Below are 16,781 nucleotides of genomic sequence, written 5' to 3'. Positions count from 1 at the left end.
TGTTAACATTTTAGAAGTATTTGGCTGATAATACAAATGTGATTAATTAATTTGCTTAAACCTTAGTGAACAAGAAATTGATGTGACAATGGCTTGCAGCTATTTACCAATTTGAGCATGTAAAAAATGTGATTGTTTTTTGCCTCCCAGTCAGCATAATTACATTTTTAGTTTAAATTTATTTTCTTTTTCTAGTATCTTAACTAATATTAGTTATCTTCCTCTTTAAAACATGCTTTTAAAACAAAACTCTCAGAAACATAAACTTTGTTAACTAAAGGTCACCCTGACCATGACTTTGAATTAAAATAAATTTTATTGTTTATGTTTTTTTTACAACCATTCATATCTGTATTTGAAATACAACAAAATCAATGCTCTTCAATTGTTGTACCAGTTGACAGATGGAATAAACTGCTATGACTATTTGCTTTCCATTTCATTTTCTTCTCAAAGTTAATATCCTGTAAAAATGCCTAGCAGTAATATTTTAAATGAAAAACACAAAATCACACAAGAAACTATCACAAGTTACAGGATTTATGGACTAGAATACAGTTTAAGAACATAAGTCTAATTATACAGTTTGATGTTATTTCATATAAAAATGTGTTTAATGAAACCTGTATCAGTATGTTGAATCCAGCATTGATTTTAGTGGTCATTTCTGAAATGTATTCTAACCAAAAATGCTGGGTTCTTAATGCTTAAGAAAATTGTTTGTCCCCAGTGATGATTTCAATCAACATTCTTGTCAATGTCCAGCCATACAATCTCTTTTAAGAAGAAAATGACATGGATTTTTAGGACCTACACACACTAATTTAAAATCACAAACATAAAAAAAATATATACCTTGATGTTTATCCACAGTTGCCAGAAATGTTTTCATTGCACTGGAAGAACTTGAACATAAGCAATCACCCTGCTTACCAAAATCCAGGACATTAGTTGAAGGTGCTATTAAGGACATGTTTTTAAAAACATCTCTCAGAAAACAGGGAATCCCTGGTTTGCTTTCTTAGAATAACATATTCTATCTTAAGTAAGACACATCTACTATTTGTAAATGAATGCAGATGACAATGCAATTCAATTCCAGATTAAATTTGCTTGTAGTATTTGACTAAGGTATCTTTTATTCTATTGTAAAATGTTTGAGAAAGCAAGAATTTAAACAAAGAGCTGCCAAATTTCATGAAATGTACTAATGAAATTGCTCTGTGAGTATGAAGCTGAATTGTATGCTTTTGTTTATTTGGCTAAATTCCGTGAATGTTTTTTTCAAAGAAATTTCAAATCAAAATTCATCATTGTGGTTGATTAATAATAGAATTTACTATACCTTTAAAATATTTTTAGAAATAAAGATTGTTTTATTAAAAATGTGATATTCCTTAATAATCATCTACCTTAGGGTAGATAAGGTTACGTTTTATTTGTCTAGGCACAAATTATTTACTTGTTAATTTAGAAAATAATTATTCCTTATGTTAGAATACAGTTCTTTATTTTAAGATGTATATATTAGTTTACCTACATGCTACACAAACTTTTCCATATTTTATCTGAAAATGCTAGTAGGTAAATGAAACCTGGTATACAAAAAAAGATGAAATGAACATATTGAGCTAAATAAACGCCACAGATTGTTTTTTGGTAACCTCTACTTTAAATAATTCTTACTAGGCTACTGGTATATCCTATGTAAAAAGAAACGACCTAATGTCTAATTCTTCAGGTGTGAATATTTATATTTAGATGATTTAATTGGCATTTTAGCCCTAACATGTACGTACACATATCAGAAGCAAGAATACAATAGGAATGATACTGTGTCTGCCCAGAGTATTATGCATTTGTTCCACATCTGAGGTCCTTTCTTAGCCACTAGGAAAAAAGAATCCAAGAACACCTTAAGACTTTCATCCCACTATTTCTTTGACTTTTCCCCCTCTGGAGGAAGTCTATCTTCAATCTCCAGATCCTGCTACCCTCAGGTTTTGTCCACTTTTAATTGTATCAAAATCTACATTTTATAAAAATTCTGATCAAATAATTTCCATTACTCTCCCAGTGTCTTGGTAATTTCGGGTCTTCAAAATAGATTCTGGGGAGATCTGGTGGTGCTGATATATGCTAGAGGACTTAACCATTGCCCTTAGTCCTAAGATCTTGTTTTACCACCACTAGGAAGTATTTAGTTAAAACGTCACCCCAATAAATTCAATAACAATAAAAAATGAATACTCTCCAGTTTGCTGTGTAAAAAGTCAATCTCTGAAGCAATTTGCAAAGAAGTTGAAAGCAGGTCTCTCTCCCCCGCCCCAACAGTATTATTTATCAGTAAGGTCTGAACTTAGACTATACAATTCAGGTGAACTAAATTCAGTTGAAATAACAAACACAAAAATGTCAATACATATAAGCACTTATATAAATGCTGACTTTCTTTTATCTGATTTCAGCATTCTGAAAAAGTAAACCTACAAATATACTCAGAGTAACTGAACAGGCAATGAGGAGTAAATATAATTAGTGATCTGGTGAGGCACATTTCTTAGCATTTGGGAATGGACCTATAAAAAGTGCCTTAAAATTCTATTAAATTATATTATAATTAAGGGGTGTGAAATCATTTAAAAAATTAAAGTCTTTATTATCCTGCTTTGAATACACGTACCAAATGTATATGTAGCAGAAAACGAACATTGGTTTTTCAATCATTTTAGCATTTTACATAAAATTGATTCTTATCTGCCATTATCTTAATTCTCAACTTTGAGTTTGTGCAAAAGAATCTAAAAGGGGACCAAATTATCCATTTATTTTCTAGAGATATTCCCTCAAAGTTCATGGATCAACAAGAAACTAATGTCTTTTTGGTGTTCAATGTGAAATAGAAGAGACTAGAAAGAAAAATTTAAATTAACTACACGTACATAGAGAAGAACACCTAAAAGCTGAAAGCATGGGCTTCTTCTTCAGGGTTTCCACCTCAGACTTTGAAGAAGGTTCTTAAGGGAAGACATGTCAATAGAAAACTATAGAATGTAACAACAAAGCAATTTACAATGCAGCAAGAAAATAAAATGATGTGATGGTAAAGTCTGATCTATTAATCTACGCCTTAATGAGTCAAACACTGAACTCGGAACTTTAATGAATATCAAAAATATTTAATAATAAACATACTGCAAGTCAAATGTATTTGGACATATTAATACAGCTTTACATGTATTCATTTGAAAATTAGAAAATTTCACTTTAAAAATGTAGAGACCTTAATGTTAGAAAATTTTATATGTTTCTGTTATTTAAGTATAATGCAAATTTGAGGCAAATAAATAGTACACTTTTAAATAATTAGACATTATTATAGTCTATAAGGCCATTCGTGTGTAATGTAAAATTTAGGATTTTAGGAAAAAATATCTAAGAATGGTATAAGGTACTAATATAGAACGTAATACCAATTTACACAGTGATAATGTTATTTTCATGTATTGCTTTTCTTTTAAATCTGAATGGTCAGTCTTCTATTTCAATTGGCAATTTAAATTTTTAAAAATTGTACTTCTAAGAAAGGTAATAGTCTCCTATTTTTAAAATGCAGGTTTTATGAACAGAAAAAGTAGAGATAAAGTACTGGAATTGGTCAAATGTCTCCCATTATATATAAGTGGAATTATTATGTGTCCGAAGGTATAATACATTGGTTCTGATTACTCTGACCAAATTTTTGTCCTTCTTACAAAAAGGACAAAAATTTCTTCTATGATGTGTTTAAAGATTATATCCTGACTGAAATTGGAGAATATGTATTGCTTCTTTCTTTAGTCAACCAGAATTATATATTTATAAATTCCTAGATAAGTCAGCTTCTTAATAAATATAATTTATCAACATCCAGAGTAATACTTAGAGTGATGTTTCATGCTGAAGAAAAATGCAGAAATTCTAATGCAACAGTTTCTCTATTTTTGCCACCCTAAAGGGTGGAAAAGAGAAAAATGATCAGTCAGGTGGAATGCAGTTGGTACATTTTAATTACTATCTAAAACTTCCTTTACATACTATTCATAAATAGCTATTACTTCTTATGACCTGATTCACAAGAATTTTATAAACTATCAGCTAATTTCTTCAAGAAGTGAATATGGGGATAACTTTTAAATAGAAGATTATATGAAACATGAAACCTCTCATTTTAAATTTCTATCTATATTTGGCTTGAAATATCTTGTGGTTTGTTTGGAATTATGCTTTTAAATGTTTACAAATTAAGGCCAAGTTCTTTATTATTTGGGCTTTAGTCTATAAACTTTAATATTTCATCACAATTAAGCCTATTAGGATAAGCTGTGAAGAGATCATTTCACAAACAAATTTTCAAAAGCATACAAGATTAATCCATATGCTGCTGAGATGAGGCACAATAAAGAAGCATTACTGAGATAGTCTATGGCTAAAATGATGGTGTATGACTTATGATTAAGCTTCATTACCTGCAGAGCAAGGGGCTTCCATCTCATATTTTTCAGTAAAGCTGGTGCTGAGGTAAGCATGCTCTGAGGTCGCTTTTTCAAAGTTAAGATAACACCACTCGGGTCCTCTCGTAGTGCATTCACCAAATTTTTCAACTGCCACCCCACCTGGTAACCAGCAAAATCATTACAATAAAATTGAGGTACAGTATTCAAAGATTTAATGTTCTCCCCCTTTAATAAGATTAGTTAAAAATGAAAATCACATAATTGGTGTACCATCGTACCAATTTTCAGGAGATATATACTTAAGAAAGAAATTTTATCTTTGAGTTGATTAACCATGTTATTGCATTAGAGTCCATATCATTCTGATAAGCTAATGGACAATTACCATGTCAAAGCAGAGAGTAAAACGGTATCCTACCAATGGAGTAATTTAGAATTTGAAGAAATTAAATCATCATTAATGCTGTGCAAGGTATAGATCCAAGCTCTGTTCAAAAGTACAATTTTAAAATCTGCATGCCTGAAAACACGGATTTGACAATGTCCTGAGTTTACAAAGCACACATGCTTTCTCATCACCATCTTTTAGAGATATGTGGTACAAGTGTCTATAAATTAGACTGATATTATATTACCAATAGCTGGTAATGACACACCAAGACAACATTCTGATGCATGGAAGACAGCATCAATAGAATAGACCTTTCACCATGGTATAAGATAGAATAAAAAATTACAAGTTAATATTACTCCAATGAAGCACCTATTGAAAATGTGTTCTAAATGATTCTGTAAATTTAAAATATAATGTGCTATATTTAATGAAGCCATTCTAACCCGACTGGCATGGCTCAGTGGTTGAGCATCAACCTATGAACCAGGAGGTCACAGTTCAATTACTGGTCAGGGTACATGCCTGGGTTGCAGGCGTGACCCCCAGTGAGGGGCATGCAGGAAGCAGCCAATCAATGATTCTCTCTCATCACTGATGTTTCTATCTCTCTCTCCCTCTCCCTTCCTCTCTGAAATCAATAAAAATATATTAAAAATAATGAAGCCATTCTATTTGAATATCACCTAAAAAAATACTGAATAATTAAACTGAAGTCCTTGATAAATGTCCTAAAATATGGCTCAGCTGTTATCCATTAAATTATTTCACTCATCATCCTTTTAATATTTTGAACATAGAATAATTTTTTTTTGCTTTTAAGGTGGACTAGTTACACAATTATCAGATAACTGAAATCCCAGAACTATGCTTTAAAGAAACACATTAAAAATGTCTATTATTTCAAAGATTAAAAATACATTTAACATTATAAAGAAAAAAACGTTTATCACAACTCTAATGTAATCGAATTTTCCAGTATGTGTTATAGAAATACATTGGGTCAAAATTTATCCTAGTTTGCAAGAAGGATTTAGCAAATGGTCATAACAGTGATCTAGTTTCTTCCTAGGCACTCAAGTGAAAGGGAATGTGTGCCTTTGTCTGTTACTCATGTTTTTGCCTGGAAGACAATGTTCACGCTGGAAAGAATGAGCACTTCCACCAAAAGAAGCACACATCTCCAGAGAGTATGATGAAAAGATACTCTGAACCGCAGCCACTGCAGAATAATGGGAGACTTTCGTTTTTATAATGGATGAGCATTCATTTAAATTATAACTTCTATTATAGCTGAATTGAGTGATGGTAAAGAGAAAAAGTTAGGACAAAAAAGAAGCAATATGCTATAATGCTTAAAACCTCTGGGTTTCTCAGATAGGAATCAAAATGATGATTTAGAATACCTGCCTAATCTGAACAAGAAGCTACTAATTTTTTTTTAAAAAAGTCACATTAATACAGATTAACTAAAGTACTGGAATTGGTCAAATGTCTCCCATTATATATAAGTGGAATTATTATGTGTCTGAAGGTATAATACATTGGTTCTGATTACTCTGATAGCTAAGTAGTGTCCCTACAGCCACTTCTGTAAGCCAAGAGTTAAAGCAAAGTGAGTTCAAATCCAAGTGATCATTTTGCTTGCCAAAAAAATATGTGAAGCAGATTTTGAGTTCCAGATTTGAAGGGAGAAAACATACTGTTTATACAAAGAGTTTATGAACAACTTATTAATGATAACCACGTTTTTATCATTTATTTATTTAAATAATTGCTAACTACATTAAAGCACTCAATAATATGACTGTATTTTTCTTTCAGCATTCTTATTATTGGCAAATTACACATTGATTTCTATCTACCAGTTTCTTCCATTAATTCTGTTATAATCATTGTGACTAGTTAAAAAAAATTTAAGGCTAGATAGCGTTTTCCTGTTTAATTTTCAGTGAAATTTGGTTTATCCTGTTCCTTCATACTTTTCTATGCTATTTTTTAAAACACATAATTCCAAATAATAGAATTGTATTTTTATGAGAAAATGGAATTGTTTTTTTGGATGAGAAAGTAAGAATTTGGTTCAATTTTAATTTTATAGCTGAATATTATTTAATGGCAACAGAAAATTATATAAATTTACTACTTTTTAATCAGCCTTCCAACTCTCACTGAGATAACATTAGCAACATTTTAAACAAAGTAAACAGATATACATCAAGATACATATGAAGCATATATCTTAGGTTCCCAAATTCTACTTCCACTACCACCATAATGAAATGATTGGATAAAAGTAGAGATAAATGTGCAACATATGTGTTGCATACTGACTGTTTAAACCAATCAAGAATTATACATTATGTAAATCTCCATTAGTAAGGGATATAAAAATTGTGTGAAAAATTAAGTTCCAAAATAGAAAATTAAATTTTACTTTTGATATATATATATAATAGAAAGATATACAACAGTGGTTAAAGGAGAGTAAAGAACAGACTATGTATTTTTAAATAACTTTATTCCTGAACTCTTGGCAATAAACATGATTTATTTTTAGAAACAACAAAATGAGCAATATAAGTGGATATAGTCCATGAATAGTAATATTCCAATTAAAAATAATGAATTTTATGGGTTACCTAATTAGGACTGTTTGTTATGGATGGACAATTCTCATAAAATGTCAGAACCAGAAAGGCAACATTATTTAAAACAGTAAAAGACAGTGATGGGGAAATCATATCTACTCTAGTCATTATAATTCTAGGTGATTAGAAAAAAACAAATTTATTATTCAGTTGTGCTCAGTAAGTCAAGAGCTATATTATTTGTTGATTATTGATTCAATAAATAATTTCAGTAGATACTGAAGTGTTAGGCCAGGTTCACGTAAAAATTACTGAGTGACAATAACGCTGGTTGAATAATTCAGACTTTGTATAACATTATTTTCGATAACAGAGGGAAGTTTTAGTCCTATCATTCCCATTCCAGTATTTGTATACACATAAATGGCAACCAAACCTCATGCCTCTTATTTGAATAGCCCCCTTTACTTAGGACTTTCTCAAATTCCCTCATTTGGATAATTACTTCATTACTTTCCATCTTCTCTACTACATAAAATTGTTAACAATTGTCCCCATTTATTGGATTGTATCATGTTCTATTCAAGAGCAAATAGGACATGGTCCTAGAGCTCCAAAACAAATGATTCCCAGCTCTGTGATATCCTAACATATCTTCAGCCATACAATGAAGTGTAGTGAATACTTAAAATTAATTTATTTCTCTTTAACTGTTATCGAGATACTTATGGTTGTCAGATTATAAGGGGACATGATAAAGATGGTATGACAAAGTGAGGGGTGTATGTGTTACAACTTCAAGAAATTTGGGAGCCCCCATGTTAGGAACTAAATGTAATGGTATACACATTTCAAAATAGGTAATATATATAAATACATGTTAACCATCTTTCAAGATTAGCTTTCCATTTTCACATTTAAGTTTCTGACTATAGTTTTAAAATATTAGGCATGGCCCAGGCATCGTGGCTCAGTGGTTGAGCATCAACCTATGAACCAAGAGGTCACAGTTTGATTCCTGGTCAGGGCACATATCCAGATTGCAGGCCTGATCTCCAGTGTGGGTCATGCAGGATGCAGCCGAGCGATGATTCTCTCTCATCATTGATGTTTCTATCTCTCTCTCCCTTCCTTTCTGAAGTCAATAAAAATATATATTTTAAAATAAATAAAATATTAGTCATGAAAGACATTAATTAGAAACCATGTGAAGATATAATAGTAATATGAAAAATGATTTAAAAGTATTCTTTACATACATTGGCTGTAAGGAAAATCTTTCTTTCCTAGGAGATAGAGGGAGTTTTGACAGAAGGAAGAAGGGATCCTAGTGGACACTAATTTAGGGGTACAATCCATTAATATGGGAAGAAATTGAATAATGTAAAAAGCCTTAAGAGACCATGGTTATGGATACATGAGAAACATTTTAATAATCAAAGATATCCAAAAGGGAATTGGCTAATTTGTGAAATAGTGAACTCAACATCAAAAAGGATATTTCAGTATTCTTGCACAGGCTAAATGACTAGATTTCCAAAGTCACAACACATTCTGACTCTTATAAACAGAATGGATTGGAAAATGCAAGTAGATGCTATGACAACAGATTAACTTAAGTAAAGGAATGTGGTCCTGGTACATCTCTGATTAATGTCTTCCATCTTTTCTGTTACTTCACAATCAATAAATGTAGGTATTTCCTCTAGGCTAAGTATTAGACCAGCCGTGGGCAAACTACGGCCCGCGGGCCGGATCCGGCCCGTTTGAAATGAATAAAACTAAAAAAAAAAAAAGACCGTGCCCTTTTATCTAATGATGTTTACTTTGAATTTATATTAGTTCACACAAACACTCCATCCATGCTTTTGTTCCGGCCCTCCGGTCCAGTTTAAGAACCCATTGTGGCCCTCGAGTCAAAAAGTCTGCCCACCCCTGTATTAGACCCTTTCTAATATTTCATGTGGTCTTCTTACAATAAACACTTCTCTTCCCAGAGCTTCTAATAACAACTTTCTGCAAATGGTTCTCAAATCTTTCTAACCATCCCTGCTTCCTATTCAGAACTCTACTGACATATTTCCAACAGTTTAGTTCATCCATACTAATGGCTACTGAATAATCAGTACCAATAATTCACTGTGCTAGATTCTTGACATCTACATTGCATTCCTTTTATATATATGTATTTTCATTCTTACAACAGCCCTATGAGGTCAACTATGAATCCAATTTTACATGTGAAGAAACTGAAGCAAAAATACATTAAGTTTTCTTGGTCAAGATTAAAAATATAGTTAAGTGGTAAAGCCAGAATTCTCATTCAAATCTGTTTGATTCTAAAGCACAAGGCACTATAAGAGCAAGCATCCCCCCCTAAATATCCCATTGGTAGTTCAAATGAATGTTACATTCAACACTTTAAAATAAAATTCATTATCCCTACTCTCATTCAACAGCAACAACAAAAGTTCCCCACTACCCTTTCAAGTTTGGAGTGTGGTCTCACTTATGATAGCCTCCCCTTTTAAGTACATGTGTCCTAAAGAATAGATCCTAGCAACTAATGCTTCTTCTCACTGCCTTAGTTCTGGTTTGGGTACTCAATTGCTAGACTTACAAGAGTCCTAACTGGTCGCTCTGCTTCTACTCCTTTGTAGCTCCAAAATACCGCTACAGTGTAAGTATTCTTCCCTTCAAGCCAGCTAAAAAAATAAATTACTCAAACAGGTCCTTTGTCAATATGGCCATAGCTGTCTCCTATTATTTCTCTTTAATGTTATTCTCAAACTTTAGCATGTGTTAAATTCACCTAGAAGGCTTGTTAAAACACAGATTGCTATTTAAACTTCCAGAATTTTTGATCTAGTAGGTCTGAAGTGGGGCCCTATAATTTTCATGTTTTTTTTTTTTTTACAAGTTATTAAGTGGTGCTGATGCTACTGGTCTAGAACCACATTTTGAGAACCACTGTACCATATGAAGAGCTTCTTGAAGGCACTGACTCGTTCATGTCTAGAATATTTAGGTCTTTAATATGCTAAGATTAGGTATTATAATTTATAAAATCAGTAAATCTTGTGTGCCTTCCATGCATCATGGATAATATGGTGCATGCAGCACAGTCTGTGCCTCACTATTGAGCAGGGAAAAGAGATGAGCAGGTAAATAAACCTTTAAAATCAAGTAAGAGAAGTACCTTAATAGGGTGAATACTGGGTGCAATTGGATCCCCCATCAAGGGCATCTTATCAGTCCTTGAGGATTCAGAGGTTTCATAATAGTCTAAGCTGAATTTCTTAGGAGCTGGAAAGGTGAAGGGGATATGGAGGATGAAGGAGTAAACAAAGCCATGAGACAAAGTATCACTAGTTTGAGCAAATTTCAGTAGTTCCATATGGGTGTAAATGTTGGTGGACCAAGTACATGTTCTCAAACACTGCATTTAATCACGGCCATGTCTTTGCAGAATCACTCTTCCTTTTTCTAGAAAATTTTCTCCCACCTTTAAAAACTGACTTATCTGTGAGGGCATGAGTGATGGGGTAATGGGGGAATAAGGACACATATGTAATACCGTAATCAATAAATAAATTAAAAGTAAAAAAATAAAAAAATCTGACTTATCCATAATGGCTCATAGTAAATGCAATATTCATCATAAAGCCTCTTACAGCTAAAACCATATTTTTCTCATGTGAATCTTATAGCACACTGTATATTTCTAGTGACATTTTTTCACATTAAAATTGTATGTTTCCTCACACCCCAGTCCTCTCCACCCATCCTCATAAACTGGATTTTGAGTGTCCTTTTTACTTTTTTTTGAGAAAAACTTATTCTTATTTATCTGGATAAACCTGCAATCAATAATGTGCCTTAAAATGAAAGACACATTATTTGTTAATAACTTGACTACTGAGATGATATGGAGGAATGAGAACACATGTTTCAGAGACAATATAATGCCTTGAAATGGAAAGGGAGTTTAGTTTTGTGTGTAAAACGAAGATGTAGTATTAAATTTTTCTCTAATATATATAATTGATACTAAAACTATAAGTCGTTCTTTATTCCAAATTACCAAACTTTCTTATACATTAATATTTTTAAAAATAGTATTTATATCTTGAATACTCTCACAGTGATGTGATTATGACAAGGAATATAAAAATGGATATAGTTTCTATTTGTCAATGAAAGATTCTGCCTAATCATACACATTATGTAAACACTGTTGAAGTTTTCCCCCAGAAAAAATATTTTGTAGTGGTTATAAATAGTCCAAGTTTCTCTTCCTCAATATGTTAATGGAATATGTCACTCACATTGCATTAATGGGCTAGAATGAACTTTTTAAAAACCACCATATGCATCTTACCCAAAATATGTCTTATTATCAGCTACAGATAATGTTTTTCACATATGCTAATCTACTACTACTATCTCCCTTATTGTCTGAGGTAGCAAATGCCAGTGTTTCTAAGCAGTTACTAGTTTATCATTTACTAGTTTACATGTTATCCCCAACTTGTACATTGAAATGTATTTTACATACAACATAACAGGATTAAAATTTCTTAAGAAAATCTTTAAGGTAATCCCAAGTGTTAAAAGCCAGAGGAGTTCTGCTTTCTTGTGCATGGGGCTTGTAATTGTTTTTATCAGGCTGAAGCAAACACCAGAGGTTCCCAGGTGAAGGGTAACATAAGTGGGCAGGTCCTTGGACAATGGGTTACTTGATTAGGAGCAGAAGAGGCTTTGGGGTTGATGCTGAAGAGATGAGAGACCTCCTTTTCTCTTGGTACTACATAGAGGGAAGAAGGTTTCTCTGACTCCTTTAGGACTTGCCCTAGCCTATCAGATTTCCAAACAACAGCTGGTGAATTATTTGACCAATATATAAAAATAATCTCTACCCTATGGTCCCTGGTAGTCAAAGTTATAAATAGGCATAAAGGTAAGAATTTAAGCCTATCAACCTTCCTGTCACAGTTGCATTTGGAGATACAAGAAAGCATCTATATACCTAAACACAAGAGATAGGACATTTCTTAAAATATTTTCAGAGGTATTATCCTTCACAAGACAAAGTACCAGATTCATTAACATTTACACGTGCTTTTATGTATTCACATGCTCTTACTCATAGGCTGTAATTTATAAATGATACCTCTCCACAAAAGAAATTTCAGATGCATGAGGTGTGCCTGTATGAATGTCTGATGATGAGTCACGCTATATACAAACGTCCTTCTGTTCTTTTTAAAATCACTGAGGAGACTTAATTCAATATACAACCCATCGCACCATGACTAATGACACTATGTTTGCCACATTTTTTTGGTGCTGAGGTATTTATTAGTGTTCTGTTCCTTTGAAATACTAAAAAGTTATTGAAGTATCTAATGAATTCAACATTTTATGCTGATGACTGCCTTTCTTTAGCATAACAAGCTACGTGGAAGAAATGTCATACAGTTATAAATATTTCAGAAGTAATAAATTTTGATACACAATATCTTTCAAAGATGCATTAGAACTACTAAATCTTGAGTACCAATCTACAGACTTCACCTATACCTAAATTATTTTCCTCCCACAAAATATGAATGAGAAAGTCTTATATTACCCTATAGTTTATTTTGAGATCTCCTAATTTTACTATTCCACGATCTTTCACTTACTGAAAAGAAATAGAGAATTACCCATGGTTCAAATATAAAGGAAAATAAGTTGAAAAGTATGTATTTACTTAAGTAAATATATGCAACAATTGATTTAAATTTCAGCAAAATAATTTAAATAGGTAATTCAGATTATTCAGAGTTGTGCCAAGGTGTCTCTATTTTAAATAAAACCTTAGTATTGATATTTTTACAAATATGACTAGAAGAGATTACCTTGGGAAATAATAAAAGCAATATGCATTTGACAAGAAGAAATATGGAAATTAAGTTTTATTTTCATCAAGAAAAAATTCCATAATTTTACAACTTTATTTATTGAGGCACTATTATTAGTAGTTCATCTCACATCCTCCTTCTTAACTTTAAAAGTCACTTACCCAGTGAAATAAGACTACATCAAGGCATTTTTAAGGCATTTTTAATGTGGTTTAATTTTACAGTTCAACCTGGATCAGGTTGAGCTACTCACAATTTGAATTTACATGTTTTAATAATTAATACTTCTATGTCAATTTCACATAGTCATGTATATAATATACATGTGTGTATTTTATTTAAAGAGAAAGCACAGAGAACATAATTTCTCACTGGTAAAAATGGATAGAGAGCCCAAGAGAGAAAGGAAAGTTGAGCACTACAAGAAGCTAGTAATTTTATTTTTTCACCTATTGCATACCATCTTCTTGGAGTCCTTTTCTGCATAACCAAGAAGTTATGAAGGTTAACTCAGAATTTTGTATGGACTTATGAGAAAGCTCAAGGAAGGAAAGAATCATAATTATATTTTTTCTTTATGTTTTATGAATCACCCACATCCTTGTTGCCAAAGGTGATACATTTCCATATCCTTTTACTCTCATTATCTCCTCTTACCTATAACTTACAGTAATTGCAGCCTTTGTATCACTGATGTTTATGCATCTGTATCAAACTGATAAAAAATATGTGGGTATAGTTTAGCATCTCCAACACAAACTTTCTTTCCCTCCTTCCATTTCAGTAAGACATGGGTAATGTTGCAATCTCTGAAGACTAAAGGTTTATTTCAGGGATTCATGGTTCACATTCGTATATGCTATAGAAAACTAAATAGAAGCCAATTTTATTTTTCTTTCATTATCATTCATGTGTCCTTTAACTTTTCCAAAACAGAAAACTGAGTGAGTCTGACAGCCTCAGCTAGTAGGAAGATAATCATATCAGAGTGAAAGACTGCAGGAGCAAATCTTTGATTATACTACAGAACCTCATTCCCCCACCAAAGAAAACCAATGATATATTTTGAAAGAACCATAAGAATACAGTTTTTTTTTCACTAAAAATTTTGTGAAGATATTTACATGGGTTAAATTTTAAGACAATTTTGGGTTTGCATATATTTGAAAATCATTACATTTCAGCCATTCCTTCCTATATGTCATTTCTGTTCTTCTTGCAAAGATATTAGAAATGTGTGTATTTTCAAATAAAAAGTAGAGTCCTAGTCACCAAAGCTAAGAGATAAAAGAAAGCATTGTTATATAAAAATCTACAGTTCCTATTAATAAGAATTATGAGAAAAACAAAGAAAACATTTATACTTCTAAAAAAATCATGATTAAATTGAATTTAGAAATCCAAATGAGAATGGAACCAAAACCCTAGTATTCATAAAGGAATATGTTTAAAAAATTATAACTTTGCTATGAATAATCTTTATAATGTCACTTAGTGGTAGACATTTAACAAAGATACGTTTATTTGAAAATACTCATAAATATTGCAATAGAAGCCTGTATTTATCAAAACCAAAGCAAAGCATGTGTATATATGCATATATATAGCTAAATAAGCAACATTCTAAATCTTCTAAAATGAGAAAATTTAGTTAATGAACTTCCATCATGCTGATCAGAATGTTAATTTAGTGGATGAGGCATATATTTGAATCTGATGGCTAAATAACATAAAATGAATTTTAGATGAAGGATTTAAGATTTTGCTTGAATTTTCTGTATTATGGTGTTCTAAGGTGTTTACCTATCATGTAATAATGTTTTATTTTCATCAGGCAGTTAAATGTTATCTATTAATTAACACACTTCCCCCCAGACTGAAATTGGATTAGGCAATTATGACTGGTCAATATTTGCCTTTTTGATAGGGGTAGGAAAAGGACTGCAGTATTAATACTGACTTGCAAGTGAGTTGCACACTTTATAAGTAGGTAAGAATATCAGCCAATAGATACATTTTAAACATACGCAATAATCATTTATAAGGAAATCTTTTTTAAAATTCCATGTAAAATAACTAGATCATATTAAATATATTCTACACTGAAAGATGTAGTCTAATAATAAAAATAAATTGGAGTAACCATTTTTAAAAGCAATTACTCTTTTCCTGGGGAAGCTAGTAAGAATTCAATAAATAAGAAAGAAACAAATCAGGATGCAGAGATCTGCAGAGAAAATAAATCAGTTAACAGCAAGTTACTATTATTAAGACATCATACAACTTAGTCTCCTTTATATGAAAACTTAAGATAATAAATTTTAGTTTGATAACAGAAAAATCATAGAATATTATATTAGATAATTAATTAATTGATCCCTCTAGGGAAAATAAATCTATAGTCATATCAGTATGTGGTACTTAAAGCCAATTTCCACACATTCTCATCAAATCCACAATGCTCAAGTAAAATAAAAGAAATATGATCATATAAACTATATACTATAAAAGGTAGAATCTGAAATAAAACATTACTATGAGTAACTGAAATCTATGATGCAGTGTTTCCTTTAATATTTGGTAAATGTCCCTTCTTAAAGAGAACAATTCACTTGCTGCTTTAGAACACCAATTTCTTAGAATCCTAACACAGTATTTTAGTGTATTATCATAACTACTTATTAAGCAATTTGTTAAACACCATGTTAATATAGTTAATCTCTGCACTCCAGCAGCATCTTGTGTTTACCAGAATAAGATGTGAGGTGCATCAGAAATACTGCTGTTTGAGGTCTCAGTTTTCAATATTTTCAGTATAAAGAATTATAAGAAAAATACTTTCTCCTTTGATAAAGGAGAACAGAAGAAAATAGGCAAGAATAAAAACATTTAAGATAAATAGTTAAGTGAGAAGAGATGGAGATGGTAAAGGAAAAAGGAAGAAAATGAAATTAGAAGAAAAGTCTAAAAAATAAAGACAACAGTTTAGTAAATTAAAAATATATACATATAGAAAAGCACATCTGGGGTTAGCGATACCATGGTATTGATTGCAATAAAAGAGCCACTCCTCCTGCTGAAGTCCAGGAGCAGGGTGGTAGGGTGAGAGGGAAGGTTAAGGAGATCTGGGCTTTAATGGGTCAGTACACTCTCCATCCATTCTATTATGGCTTTCCCTTTAATCAATACTGTTGTTCTGGGTTCAAGGAAAAGAGGAAGAGAATAGCGAGAAAAATGGAAGACTAGAATGAGAATAAGAGAGTAACGGAGACACCTTTGAGAATTGTAAAAATGAAGTCAGAATGAACTTTACAGATGACACAATAGTCCTTTAATTTGTTCCTTCCCATCCCCTCCACCCTCTGCCATTACCAGTTTAAATCTTGCTCAACAATGT

The 16,781-nt window shown here is 31.7% G+C and overlaps 1 protein-coding gene across 5 annotated transcripts in view; it reads right to left on the bottom strand.

Moving 5' to 3' along the window:
* Window positions 1-16,781, bottom strand: part of CNKSR2 (connector enhancer of kinase suppressor of Ras 2) — a 249,663-nt gene that overhangs the window by 113,564 nt on the left and 119,318 nt on the right. For 2 of the 5 annotated variants that reach the window (XM_081115465.1, XM_081115466.1), the window contains exon 9: window positions 4,509-4,655. The exons of the other annotated variants lie outside the window; for them this stretch is intronic. In XM_081115465.1, coding sequence (XP_080971591.1) covers window positions 4,509-4,655 — 147 coding nt within the window. The remainder of the gene's footprint in view (window positions 1-4,508; window positions 4,656-16,781) is intronic. 5 annotated transcript variants of the gene reach the window in all.

Source organism: Myotis nattereri (genome assembly GCF_964212035.1).
Source record: "Myotis nattereri genome assembly, chromosome: X".
Classification (NCBI taxonomy): Eukaryota; Metazoa; Chordata; class Mammalia; order Chiroptera; family Vespertilionidae; genus Myotis; species Myotis nattereri.
This window is presented reverse-complemented; position numbering and strand designations above follow the sequence as displayed.